A 12,739-nucleotide genomic window follows, 5' to 3' on the forward strand; every position below is an offset into this window, starting at 1 on the left:
ATCCACCCATGTATTAGCATTCATTCTTGTTGTCTATGCGGTAGCATCGGCCTTGGGCACAAGCTCGGTCGGTCTGCTGCGGATGCCGTCTTGCTCGGCCTTGGTGAGGACGATGCCAAAGTACTTGGCAAGCAGGGCCACACGCTCGGCCTCGGTGCTGAACGTCGCGATCGTCTCGTCCACCCCGTGCACGCGGCGGCGGAGCGCCGTGCCGGCCAGGGCGATGGTGCCAGCGAGCTCGAGGGAACCGGTGCGGCCGGTGGTTTCAGCATGCACGTACGGCGCGGTCGTGTCTGTGTGTAGACGTTAGCGCGGGCTCCGCACCATTTGCCTTGCACCTCCGCATACTCACCCTCCTTTGCCAGCTCCTGCTCGCTCAAGAAGCGCTGCGCAATGACCGTCCTGACGAAGAAGCTTTGCGGGCCAATGTTCGAGCTCCAGTTCATGACACCATAGTCTTGGGGGAAGCACTCAAAGTCGTTGAACGCGTAGTTGTCGTAGAACTCGCCTTCGGGGGTGCGCCTGCCGCTGACGACCCATGCCCGCTGGCGCGGGTCCGTGTGGTCCTTGAGCTTGCGGTACTCGATCTTGAAGCGCTGCGGCGACACGCCGTCGTACTCTGCCACTGAGGTCGTCTCGGTCAGGTCGTCGTGCACTGGGCCAGGGCCAAACGTAGGCTGGCGTGCAGGGAACACCAGCTTGAGGGGAACCGGGGAGACGTCGGGGCCGAACCCGACGTCGACGACGTACCGCTCGTTGTCGATGTCGACGAGGATGGCCATGTGGGAGCTAGATGTGAGTGTACGCCTCCCAGAGGTACTTACAAGCCCAAGAACCCCCCGTCGTGGTTGCCCGCGGCCGAGTGCGACACGCGCGCCGAGACCGGAATGACACTGAAGCCGAGGGTACGCAAGAGGTCCCGGAAGAGCTGGTTGACCTCGACGCAGTATCCGCCGCGCTTGCGCGTGACAATCTTGTCGAACAGGCCCTCGGGGGACAGATCAAGCAGCGGCGGCTGCGCGGGGTTATAGTGGATCGAGATGGACTCGAAAGGTACCGTGTTGAGGTGGTGCGCGAGCAGCTGGCCCAGCAGGTCGACCCTGTTGGCCGGGTGCAGCTCGCGCGGGAACGAGATGCGCGCGAGGTACGCATCGAGCTGGGCGGGCGTGAGCGGCGCGGCGGCAGTAGCTGAGGTCGCCATTGTTGTGCGGTGGGGGGTGGTGAAGAGGGGTGGAATGTCGAGTTAGTTTATGGATGGCCTGCTAGTGTGATATTGTTGTTGGCGCTGACATGACGCCATGACGTCGGCACAAGCCGCGGCGTTCATGACTTCGGCGCCGGACCGGACATAGGAGTCGAAGTCTTATAAACTTACACATCCACTGCACTCTTCTTGGATATCCTGGTGCACCAACACCCGCATACGTGTCCCAGCCTGATGGCCTAGGCTCGCCCTTCTGCCATCTCGAGCGCGACAGGACCTTCGGGAGTAGCCCCCGTTCAAGGACACCTTGTGGACCCGAAGCCGATCGGGTGTCGGAGCTGTTCCACCAGAACACGGCCGGCGTCGGTGTGAGTAAGCATGACATGCTCGGACGTGCACAGCCAGAGCATGCACGCTCCGAACCGCGGCAACTTAACACTGTTGTGGCCGACCACCTCGCCGAGGGTGGCGTGCGGGGCCGCCTCGGCCTGCGGAGTGATCGCCAACGCCCGCGCCGCGTCGAACCCCTGTGCCCGTCTGGCCATGTGGACATGTCTGCTGGGTTCATGCCCCTTATTGTGTTGTCGCGTGCCGCTCTGTGGGGAAGTGGCCGTACTGACTACTTACATGGACTGGGGCTGGGCTCCATTTGAGTTCACGGCGTGACGTCGCGACGAGCCTCACACGCAGCGCGCCCCTCGCCACAACTACATACCAACGACGCCTACTTCCGCCCCCGTCTGCCTCACATGCGAGACGACTCCGAGTCGCCCACCGCCACCGCAAACGGCCACCATACCCAGCGCCCAACGCGACCACGCCCCGGTTGAGTCGAGTGGAGAAGGGGAGGCATGTGGGGTGCGGGGTGGCTGACGCGCCGTAAACACGAGGCAGGCGTCTGTGCGGGCGCGCGTGTTCGACGCGTCGCGGTCAGGCCTGGGTGCTAACGCCTGGTCTGGGGGTGGGTGAGTATATGCATGCTCACAGCGACCGCCACCCACCCACTCGCTCGTTATTAACCACCCCTTTCCCTCGACATTGTCCTTTCTTACCCCTCTCACCTCTCATTCTCTCATTCCTCACACATTTCCCCTCGCCTCTCACCCCCCCCCCCCCCCCTCGCCCCTCCCCCCCTCTCCCTTCATCTTTCACACTCACTCTTAACACCATGACAAGCACCATCCACAACACCCCCGCGCCGCCCACGGCCTTTCGTCCGTCGCGCGCCTCGCGCCCTTCCCTCGGCATTCCTTTCGCTCTCACCGATTTTGAGAACATGGTCAACCACGAGCATGAGGCGCGCGCCGCGCGCCTGTCTGCTGTCCTCATCGAGCGCTGGGCACCGCCCCACCCGAAGGAGAAGGCGCCGGCTAAGGGCGCCGAGAAGGACAACAACAAGAACGACGAGGACGAGGTCAGCCAGGCCCCCGTCGATGCCGCCAACGTCGATATCTGGGGGAACGACGCCGAGGAAGACGACACCACCGAGGACGACCCGGCCGACGAGCACGAAGACGCGTTCGACAACGAGGTCAGCGGCGAGGACATGACCGCGGTCGCCTCGTACCCTTCCCTCGCTATCACTGTCCTCGATGAAGGCGACGACGACAACGACGACTACTACATCCACGGCCCCTACGTCGGCGATGAGGTGCTCGTGGTGTCCGCCCCCGCCACGGGCCCGCTCCCTTCTTTCACCGCTGGCGCTGGCACCGAGTCGGACGACGACGACGACGACGATGACATCGTGGCCATCGCCACCCCCGAGAAGTACAAGAAGAAGCCGATCCCCGTCGTCGTCGTCCGCGACGACAGCGAGGATGACAGCGAGGACGACAGCGAGGAGGACTACCAGCGCCGTCGCGAGGCCGTGCTCGCTGGCAGGCTGGCGCGTAAGCGCCGCCGTATGGTCCTTTAGGCGGGTGGGTGGGTGTGGCATGGGTCGTGCGCTACTAACGCGCGCAGGCACCGCCGCTCTCTCGGCGTTAAGTATATTGGCTGCCCCCCCCCCCCCCGCCGCGCCACGCCTCACTGCATGAGCCATCTGGCCCCCAGTCATCCACTGTATGTCCACTGTATGTACATGTCGTCACTGCATGAATCTGTCATCATCAACCCCGCGCTCTGGCTGGGACCGCGGTGCGTGTTTATGCCGGTGGGCCTCGGCCTCGCCCTGCGCAGTTAAATGCCTCGCCGACCTCGCTGCCAACCAAAGCGCGTGCACGCCGTCAGATACCCGCCCCAGCCCTCTCTCCAGTACAGGAAACGTGCGTCGGCTGCGTTGCTCTGGTCGTCAGGCAGCGGGCGAGCTTGTGGAGCGCGAGACTAACGAAGCCGAACCCGAGCCCGAACCCCAATCGTCGCACGATGTCCTCCACAGACCACCGCCACACCGCTGTTGCGCAGCAACGCTGGAACACAACACGCCAGCGGGCCAATGGCAGCCAGACCAGCCGCCACTCCGCTTCCGTTAGGTCGGCGAGGCGTGCTCGCGTCGCAGCAGGTTCGGTTCGGTTGGGCGGGTCTGGCCCGAGATCCCTCCACAGCCGACCCGACGCCTCCAGCTCTCTGCTCTGCGCCTCGCCCTCCTCCCGCCCGCATGCGTCATGGGAAGCTCAAGCTCAAGCTTATCGCCCCGCGCCAGAGGCGATGCACGCCAAGCGCGACGGGTTTTTCCGACGTGTACCCAGCTGCGGCCGAGATCGACACCAACGCGTCTCGGGATTTCCGGGTCCTCCGAGATCTGTTTCGGTCGCCCGAGGTGTGGCATTCGGGTTTCGCACTGGCACCACCAAGACAAGACACGACACGACACTACTTAACTGCTGCTGGGTGTGAAGTGCATGCATACACAACAGTAACATGCCCTCACGCTCAGCCTCATACCTCCTCGTTGGCCTCGCTGCGCTCGCGAGCGTGTCTGCCGCCGCGGAACAGAACTGCGCGCCGGACCCATACGTACGTGGCACCTGCCGCGCTCGCTGACCCACCCGCAGAAAGACGCAGCCAACGACCCGTGAGGCGCGCTCGCTGGACACGCTGACTCGGCCCCAGGTGTAACCACTTCCGCTACGTCCCCAACCGCGCGCTCAATGCCACCGCGTGCGTGCTCTACGCTGCCCTGGGGTGTATCTTCATCTTCAGTGAGTTCTTGGCGTCGCCACGTTCGCTCACACCAGACCACGTCCGCTACAAGGCATGGTACTTCCTCGCGCTCACGATAGGCACGTTCATGATGGCGATCGGCATCGCCGTCCGCGTGGCTTTTTATTACAACCTCCACTGGCGCGGCGGGTACATTTTCCAACAGATGTTTATTATTCTCAGCGTGGGTGCAGTCTTCCTGAGAAGTTACGTTAGCTTACACACCCAGCCATGCCTGCTCATCGCAGCCAACTATGTCCTCTTGGGCCGGATAGCAAACCACATCGACGCACAGAGCCACATGTTTATCCGCCCTGCGCGCGTCGCCCGCGTGTTCATCATCTCGGACGGTGGGTGTTGGCGCTAGAGCTTTCTAACGGCAGTCATCACCTTCGTGATCCAGGGCGGCGGCGGTGGCATGGCCGCTGGAGGGGGCAACATCGCCAACATTGGCGTCAAGCTGCTCCTCGCTGGGCTGGTCGCGCAGCTGGTCAGCTTTGGGCTGTTCAGCCTCATGTGGTGCTTGTTCACCTACCGCGTGTGAGTTGTGGCGCAAGCAAGGCAGCGACTGATTCCAGGTGGCGTGACGCCGTGCTCTGGAACCATCCCGGATGGCACGCGCTCAACTGGGTTCTCGGGTTCAACTGTATTATGTTCCTTATCCGCTCAGTCTTCCGCACGGTCGAGTTCAGCCAGGGGTGGGTGTTGGCCCGCTGAGCACACTGCTAACCTCACCAGATGGACCGGCCACCTCGCCACGCACGAAGTCTACTGGGCCGTGCTGGACTGCCTTCCCATCTTTCTCGCCATATCTCTCTACACCTGGTACTGGCCCGGCCGCATTCTCAGCCCCCACTCCCAGGTTACCCGGCAGGAGTTCATCCAGATGGGCACCAGCGACAAGTCGCCAGAGGTCAGCCCTCAGGTTCACCCCGCTCACAGTCTGTGGGCTTGAGGTCTGTGAGCGGGGTGTCTCCCCGTGATTCGCTTCATGGCAACATGCTAGACTGTCCTCGACAGCGCAGAAAAGATACAAATACATTAGATACAACTCTGAACTATGATACAAATGCGAGGATATAGTCCCACCAATCGGAGTCTCCATCTTATTATCTTGCTGATCTTCGCTCCAAAATGTGCACCGGTGGCGTTTGTCCTGGATCTTGGGCCCGACGGTGATCCGTGGCGTTGGTGGCGTCCGTGCACACCAGTCACCTCTTGCACCTCAGGGGTGACTCGACATCACGAGCGTTGCGGGGAGTCCAAGCTGTGGTGTTTCAAAATGTCACTGCGCAGAACAAGGTTATCCCGAGGATGGCTTGGGGCGTCGCTCTGTTGGCCGTCGTGTTCGGAGGAGGAGAGAAGGTGATTCAACCGGTCGGCAAGGTGGACGCCGTACTGTGTCGTCGCCGTGCGGTGCGTCCGATGCGAGTGGTCTTCTCTCTACTCTGGCGACATTCACGGGAATGACGGAGGAATGCGGATGTGGTGGTGATATGTTCATGATGTCCAGCGAAAGTGAAGGATAACAAGAGTAGACGGTGACGCTGAAGGGATTGTTGTTTAGACCGACCGCAGTGCCCGTCCCAGGAACACATTCCATGGCTTACAACAACAGAAGTCAGTCGCGACTCCAGGAATGCAAATGACAGGGTGGCGACGCACCAAGCTTGGCTTGGCCATTCTTCTTACCAGTCTGTCCACGACATCAATGATTTGCATCATAGTCGGATGCGTGGGCAAGAACATGCATCTTGCATCTCGGTCCTCTGTCGCCTCCTAACACCACTGAGCTCTATCAAAACCAAAACCAAAAAGGTGGGGCCCGCTTGTGCTGTTCCGCTGGTACCAGAGCCCGGAGAGGCCTCGGGCGCCTATTCAACTGCAAGGTGTACTGGGTTGCTCGCACAGGTGTTACCCCGGAGAGGCCTATGAGGCGCCTATTTAACTCTGGAGTCGACTGCCAGTACCCAAACGGGGCGGTTCCATTGGCCCGGCACAAGCGGGTGGCGCTCTGCCCGAATCTCTCGGACAGAACTGAAGGGGAAAATATTTCAAGAGCTCTAAACGGCTCGAGCAAGCGATAAATCGCTGCCAGCAGGGTTTTGGGTTGCACTTGAGCCGCGAGTCTCTGCAAAAAGATGCTTTGGAGGCTGGCTTGCATGGGCACCACGCGAGCCGGGCCGGGTCCAGGTCGCTCAAGTCACAGTCTGCTCGCCGTCGCCACCACCGCTGCAGTCGTCACCATCCAGCACACACCGCTGACATCACATCAACACACTTGTTTTTGCATACGGGGATTGAAGACGCCCCAGTATACATGCAAACATTTTACATACTGCGAGAAGCACCCCGAACGGGCTGGGCGGGACCTCGAGTATGACGGCGCCAGCAGGTGTTTGGACGGCGCGGGCGGCTTGTGGATTTCGGTGAGCCCGGCAAAGCACGCAAACGTGGGAGCGGCGGTGTAAGCATGGCCGTCGGGCATCGACGTCTGCGTGAGTAAGGCTGTGCTGGGTATGCAGTGGCCAGAGTGCCCCGCTGCAAAGCCAAGCGCGCCGCAACGACTCCGCGACGTCGGCTACGTCGGCGACTATTTCCGCTGCGGATCGTGGGAGGTGGGCAGTCTGGCGCAGGGCGTGCTAGGCAACAAGTGGGCGCATTTTGGTCGGCTGACAAACTGCTCCGAGCGAGATGGGCAAGCCAGGGGCGCAGTGACTCGCATGTCGCCATCGTCTTCTGGACGTCTGGCGCGTCTGTCGACTGGCATCAAGCAGGCGGCTGGATCTGGGACCAGGGTGGGTCGTGTGTCTTGTCGCGCCGTGTGTACTGCATCGCCATGGATGGGAACATGTTCTCGTACCTTCGTCAAGTGGGTCTTGTGTGTGTGTGTGTAGATGTGAGCGGTGGCGGAGTGGATGAAGCGCCGACGGCGAGCAGCCAGACGGTGCCCAGCTCGGCGTGGGTCGAGGGGGCGTGGGTGCGACCAGCGGTGCTTCCGAGTGTGCCGGCAGTGGGCCCGGTCGTCGGCGCGGTGGGCCCGGTGCGCCGGATGAGCGGAAGACGCGCTTGTAGATGACGAAACGGCGCTAGTGGACGATGTTCTATTGTTCTGGGTGGGCAAGACGCGGATCCATCATCCCTTCGCACCGGCGTCAATAGATCTCTTCAACGCCAGTCGTGCTTGTGTGTTTCGTCTCGCGGATCAAGCACCGCCCCACCAAGGGGGCGGGGGACGCATGACCATCCACTATGGGCGTCATTGGGCGCGGCGGGTGGAACTCGCACAGAGAGTGTGTGTTTGTTTGTGTGCGAAGAGGGGCGCAGACGTCTCAGATGCCTCGTCCTCTTTGGGACGCTCGCCCCACTCGGCACCAACGACGGCGCGGGCGCTGCGCCGCCCCCTCGCCTCGCTCGTCTCCTCGAGCGGATCCGAACGGCGCTAGCTACACTGCACTGCACTGCGTTCCCCACCCAACCTGTCAAGCGACGACGCAGAGCGCAGTAAAGAGCAGCTCGAATGCAGGCGGCAGAGGTGAGCGGCGCGGCGCGTCGAGTGTGGCGACGACGCGCCTGTTTCAGGCACCGTCAGGCACCACCACCCAATTCAATCTGTGGCACTCGCACCCGTTCCTGCCGTCATCCATCCATCACTCCTGCACGCCGGCACACACACATTGTGCTCTCGCACTTGCAACACACAACACACACAATGCATTGTCGGCGCTATGCAGTGCATGTGTACGACGCCTGCGCACACCGCCTTGCCTCCTCGCACGCTGCGTGCATAGATCTGGAGCTCATGGGACGCTCATGGGTCACCGTCCGACTGGCCAAGTTGCGCGTCCGGCTGGCCAAGTTGCTCGCCCGAGTGCCCGAGGTCGCTCGCCCCTCTTGCCCCCAGACGCATACATAAACCCCCCCTCTGGCCTGTTTCTTTTCGACATCCAACTCCCCTCTTCACCTAGTCACACCACCACTTTCGCCACCCCATATGGCAGTTTACGACACTGACCCATCGACCGAAACTTGGACTTCGACTTCGATTTCGACACTCGGCACACAGTCCATCGTCTCAAGACTTGGCCACCGACAGCGACGGCCGCGACCGACACCCCTCCCCCTCCCCTCCCCCTTCCTATTCGACACCCACACCCGCTCAATGAACACTGCCCACTGCACAGCCTCTACGAAGCCAGGGCTCAGTCCGTGTTTGTCCTTTGTATCTGCTGGCAGCTCTGCACTGGACCGACACGTGGCATCCCCACAGTCCATGACGAAACGCTGTTGCTTAGAACAAGGGACCTCCCGGGGGTTAGTAATTGGGACGGCTGGGAACGCCCGACACACCGCTCGACAATGGGCTTCGACACTCGCCACCGCCCATCGACCGACACTCGACAACCTTCCTACCCCTAACTAGTGTCGTTGGCTCCAACCCTCCCATATGCCCAACCTCTTCTGGCTCCTGTTTGGTCGGGTATCTCTTCGGAGCTCTATCTTGAACGGAAACAGCCATGGATTGTGCCATAGGCGGCGGGAACATCAGTGTCACCCTTTGGCCATTCTTTTCTTCTCTCTCATACACTCTTCCATCTTCTCTCTTCTCCTCACTCGAGGTGTTGGTTCGGATGGATTCAAAGGCAAGTGATCGGACGTGGCGACCAACACTGACCACACAGTCACCGCAGCCCGTCGGCTCGGACAGCAAGCGACTTATTGGAGAGGTGAGTGGTCGGTTGGCTTCGGTGGCAAGCTCTCACTAACACGACAGCATGACTAATTCATCAAGGTCCATCAAGCTTCAAGGTCCATCAAGCTTCAAGGTCCAGCAAGAGGCCATCAAGCTTCAAGGTGCAGCAAGTGAGTGGTCGTGCTTCTGTGGCCGAGCTCTCGCTAACACAACAGCATTACTACTTCATCAAGGGACTAAGAGCAAGTGGGCGGCTGGGAGGGCAAGACGATGCGTCAAGAGTCTACAGCAAGGCTCAAGGTCCAAGCAAGGCTGAAGTTCCAGCAAGGCTCCTTCAAGATCGAGCCCCGACCCTAACCTCGTGAGTCCTTTGTTCCATCCGATCCATCCACACACATCATCCACACCTTGTGTCCCTTGTCGGCGTGCGCCACACTCCCATCCATCATCACGTCCTTCCGTCATCACGCCACTTGACCACTTCATCCACCCATCCACCCTCACACTACTCGACCACCATCATCGTCCTCCACCATCACCTCCCATCCACCCATCCTACCCCCAGTCATTCATCATCACGTCTCACCTCACCTCGCACATCCACTCGTCATCACTTCACACATCCACCCATCCTCGCCTCACTCGTCCATCATCACTTCACTTACGCACTTACCCTATCCCATCTTCTTTCTCTTTCTTTCTCCACTCTTCACTTCGCCCACACCACCACGCCAGTCCACTGACCACCTCAGCATCAAGCGGTGAGCAAGCTGCGTCAAGGTATTCAAGGAACGCCGGAGGCGGGTCTCGGCAAACTCTTACTCGGCCAGCGCTGCGGAAGGTGTGAGTACATTGTGGGATCCCGTCTCGTGCGGTACTGCGTGTGCGATCTCGTGCTGTGGCGGTTAGGCGTTTAGGAGACAAGGTGCGCCGCCCCGAGGGGTTAGGCAGCCTTGAGGCGTGTCCTGCGAAGACCGAAATCGTGGAAGGTGTGACCGCGTTGTGGGATCCCGTCTTCGAGCTGTACTGCGCGCGTGATCTCGTGCCCTTTGGGAGTCGGAGTGGATCACGCGAGAGTCCCCTTCATGCGAGCGTATCAGGAAGTCGCGGATACACCTTCGCTTTGAAGGTCACTACCGGCACCTCCGAGGAGGGAACGGGGCACGGTGTGCTTCTGAGCGTATCAGGAAGTCACGGATACACCTTCATTGAAGGTCACTACCGGCACCTCTAAGGAGGGAACTGGGCTCAGAGCACTCGCGCAGCCGGCGCCTCCGAGGAGGGAACTGGGCTCAAGTGCATGTCGGTGTAGACCTCCCCTATTCGGTTGTTGGGCAACACTACGGGCGCGTCCCACACAACGCGTCGAGCCAAGCCAGAAAGTCTGTACCACACCGGGCCGTTGGGCCGACTTACCGGTCACTGCCAGCACCTCTCGCCCCTCCGCTGGCGAGAGGATAGAGACTGGCCGCTCGGCGCGGTGGGATGGCAGCCTACCTTGGGCAGGTGCGCCCCCGACAGGCAGCGCATCAGAAAGTGCCGATCATATCGGGTCCTTTGGCCGACTTGACGATCCCTGGCGGCACCTCTCAATCCGCGGAGGGGAGCGAGAGGGTAGAAACTGATCGCTGTCTGGGAGGGAGACGGCCTGCCCACCTTGTGTGGCCGACACACCAGAGGGCGCGACAGCTTGCACTCTACTGCTTGCGGTAGCCTGTCCGCCCTCACAACAATCTTTGGAAACCTTTCTCCCCTCTCTCCACCGTTCCTCTTTGCCTCCACTCCCCCTCTCGCCTCAACGCCCCCACCCTTCGCCTCCACTCCACACCCTCCCACCCACACCTCGCGCCTTCGGGCAGTCCCTCGGGACATCGACACGCTCAGCTCACGCTGGCGAGTCACAATTTTTGGAACTCCCTTCGGGGCGCCTTCGGGCACTTTGGCCTTTGGGCAACTTTTATTCACCGTGGGCGGTGGCCCGAAAGGGCTCCGCCCACCCGTTCGAACGGGAGCTCTTGGTTGGATCTGGGGGCTGGTTGGTGGTACTGGGGGCCAGTGAGTCACGGGGGCAAGTGAGTTCTGGGGGCTCGGTTGGCTCTGGGGGCCGGTTGAACTCTGGGGGCTGGTTAGCTCTGGGGGTTGGTTGGATCCGGGGGCTCCCTGGTTGGCACTTGGCGGGTTCCTTGGTTGGCACCTCGGCGCTCGTCACTGCCTGGGGCCTGCTGGCTGGGGGCTCTTATCGTTCTTCTGTGGGCTCAATCTTTGTCGCCCCGGCTGGGCAATACCGCCGATGGCTCTGTCAGGCGCCCCTCATCGTGCCGCGCCGGACGGCCAGACGGGTCCAGAGTTTCCGCTTGGTAACAAGCGGCGGTGGGACCGCAGCCCTGGCGAGTCGTCCGCGCCGAGCGCCAGGGCGGCGGGTGCGCAGATCTGCCCCTCTCACCCACCCCGCAAGACGCTTTACTAGCTTGCTCCCTGCGTCATACGAGTCGCTTCATGCCGGGTTATGGGCTATCATATGAGCACAGCGGTGCGTCGCCTCCGCCTGCGCTGCGCAGGTATCACCGGCAGCGCGCTGCGGCCCCCACGGGGGACGGGACAGTGCCCTTGTGCACGCGGGTGTTGGGGGCTCTGCGCCGCCTATGATGGCGCAAACCAGTGCGTGGGCTTTTGTCACTGTGTTGCGTCGTCCCACGGCGGGACAGGCGCTTGCTTGCCTTCCGCGACTTTCAGCGAGCGCCGAGCGAACCGGCTGGGGCTGGGGGCTCCTTCTCTTCTCTTGTACCCTTGACACATACCCCAACTTGACACGTACCCCATTCTTCCCTCCCCTTCTACCCACCGCGTACCTCTCGACCTTCTCCATCCCCTTCGCTGAAGACCACTGTGATGAGTCGCCGTGCGGCCAAGCCGCCGCGTCCTGAGTGCGAGGCAGTATAGTAGTTAGGCTTGGTCAATCCCCCTCCCCTCCTTCAATCCCACGCGTGGTGGTGGCGCTCAAGGTCGGCGGCCGTCCTCGGCTGTCGTGGCCCAGGTGAGTCACCGCGAGTTGGTTCACAACACTCAGCTTCAACCAACGCGCCGCTGACCGCACAGATGGCCCGTGGACATTGGTCTCATCTCGGCAGCCCCGCCGCTCTGTGCAACTCTCGTCGCGATGTTGGTTGAAGTTTGTGGAGCAGAGTACAGTTGAGATACAAGGTAGCCAATGTCGGCATAAGCTAGTGTCCCTCCATCACGAGCATTGCCGATACCGCGCTGTGGAGTGCCCGCCCAGCCCACCGCGTGTCTCCGCCTGGTGCAACGGCTAGGCCGTCGCCATGTTGGTAGAAGAAAGTGTTGTGTGGAGCAGAGTTGCAAGTTGACCTCGATGCATCGTCATCGACGTATCTGCCACTGGTGCATGCCACGGAGCACCCGGCGGCACGTGACGGAATTCGGCTTGCTTGGTGCTTGTCGTGTATTGAAATCAGCCAGAGCCAGCTCAGCCAAATTAAATCTCCGCCAGGCAGATCTGGTTATTGAAATCGGCCCCTTCGTCTCGGGATATCACCGCCGACGTCACTAAGCAAATATCCAAGGGGCAAGGCTCAAGTTATCACACTGTGGGCCGCTCAAGCGTGTTATCACACACCTGCGCTCGCCCTCGCCCATCCGAGCGGAGAAGCGCGCATTTTCCGACGCTCCGACGTTCAGCA

The 12,739-nt window shown here is 61.3% G+C and overlaps 3 protein-coding genes across 3 annotated transcripts; 2 read left to right on the plus strand and 1 right to left on the minus strand.

Annotated features, from left to right (window-relative positions):
• Positions 1 to 2: 2 nt before the first annotated feature.
• On the minus strand, positions 3 to 1,306 carry NAT1 (Arylamine N-acetyltransferase 1). Its single transcript, XM_062773436.1, has 3 exons — positions 825 to 1,306; positions 353 to 789; positions 3 to 293 (listed from the first exon to the last, which is right to left on the minus strand). The coding sequence occupies exons 1-3, from the start codon at positions 1,199 to 1,201 to the stop codon at positions 34 to 36; spliced, it is 1,074 nt and encodes a 357-aa protein (XP_062629420.1). The 5' UTR covers positions 1,202 to 1,306; the 3' UTR covers positions 3 to 33.
• Positions 1,307 to 2,372: 1,066 nt separating this feature from the next.
• On the plus strand, positions 2,373 to 3,122 carry LOC62_05G006921 (uncharacterized protein; the record flags this gene model as incomplete). The annotated part of the gene is made up of 1 exon (XM_062773437.1): positions 2,373 to 3,122. The coding sequence occupies one exon, from the start codon at positions 2,373 to 2,375 to the stop codon at positions 3,120 to 3,122; it is 750 nt and encodes a 249-aa protein (XP_062629421.1).
• A 944-nt stretch (positions 3,123 to 4,066) lies between these two features.
• Positions 4,067 to 5,303, plus strand: RTA1_0 (Protein RTA1; the record flags this gene model as incomplete). The annotated part of the gene is made up of 8 exons (XM_062773438.1): positions 4,067 to 4,162; positions 4,201 to 4,220; positions 4,259 to 4,347; positions 4,384 to 4,532; positions 4,578 to 4,698; positions 4,732 to 4,888; positions 4,927 to 5,046; positions 5,087 to 5,303. The coding sequence occupies 8 exons, from the start codon at positions 4,067 to 4,069 to the stop codon at positions 5,301 to 5,303; spliced, it is 969 nt and encodes a 322-aa protein (XP_062629422.1).
• Between the last annotated feature and the right edge of the window lie 7,436 nt (positions 5,304 to 12,739).

Source organism: Vanrija pseudolonga, chromosome 5 (genome assembly GCF_020906515.1).
Source record: "Vanrija pseudolonga chromosome 5, complete sequence".
Lineage (NCBI taxonomy): Eukaryota > Fungi > Basidiomycota > Tremellomycetes > Trichosporonales > Trichosporonaceae > Vanrija > Vanrija pseudolonga.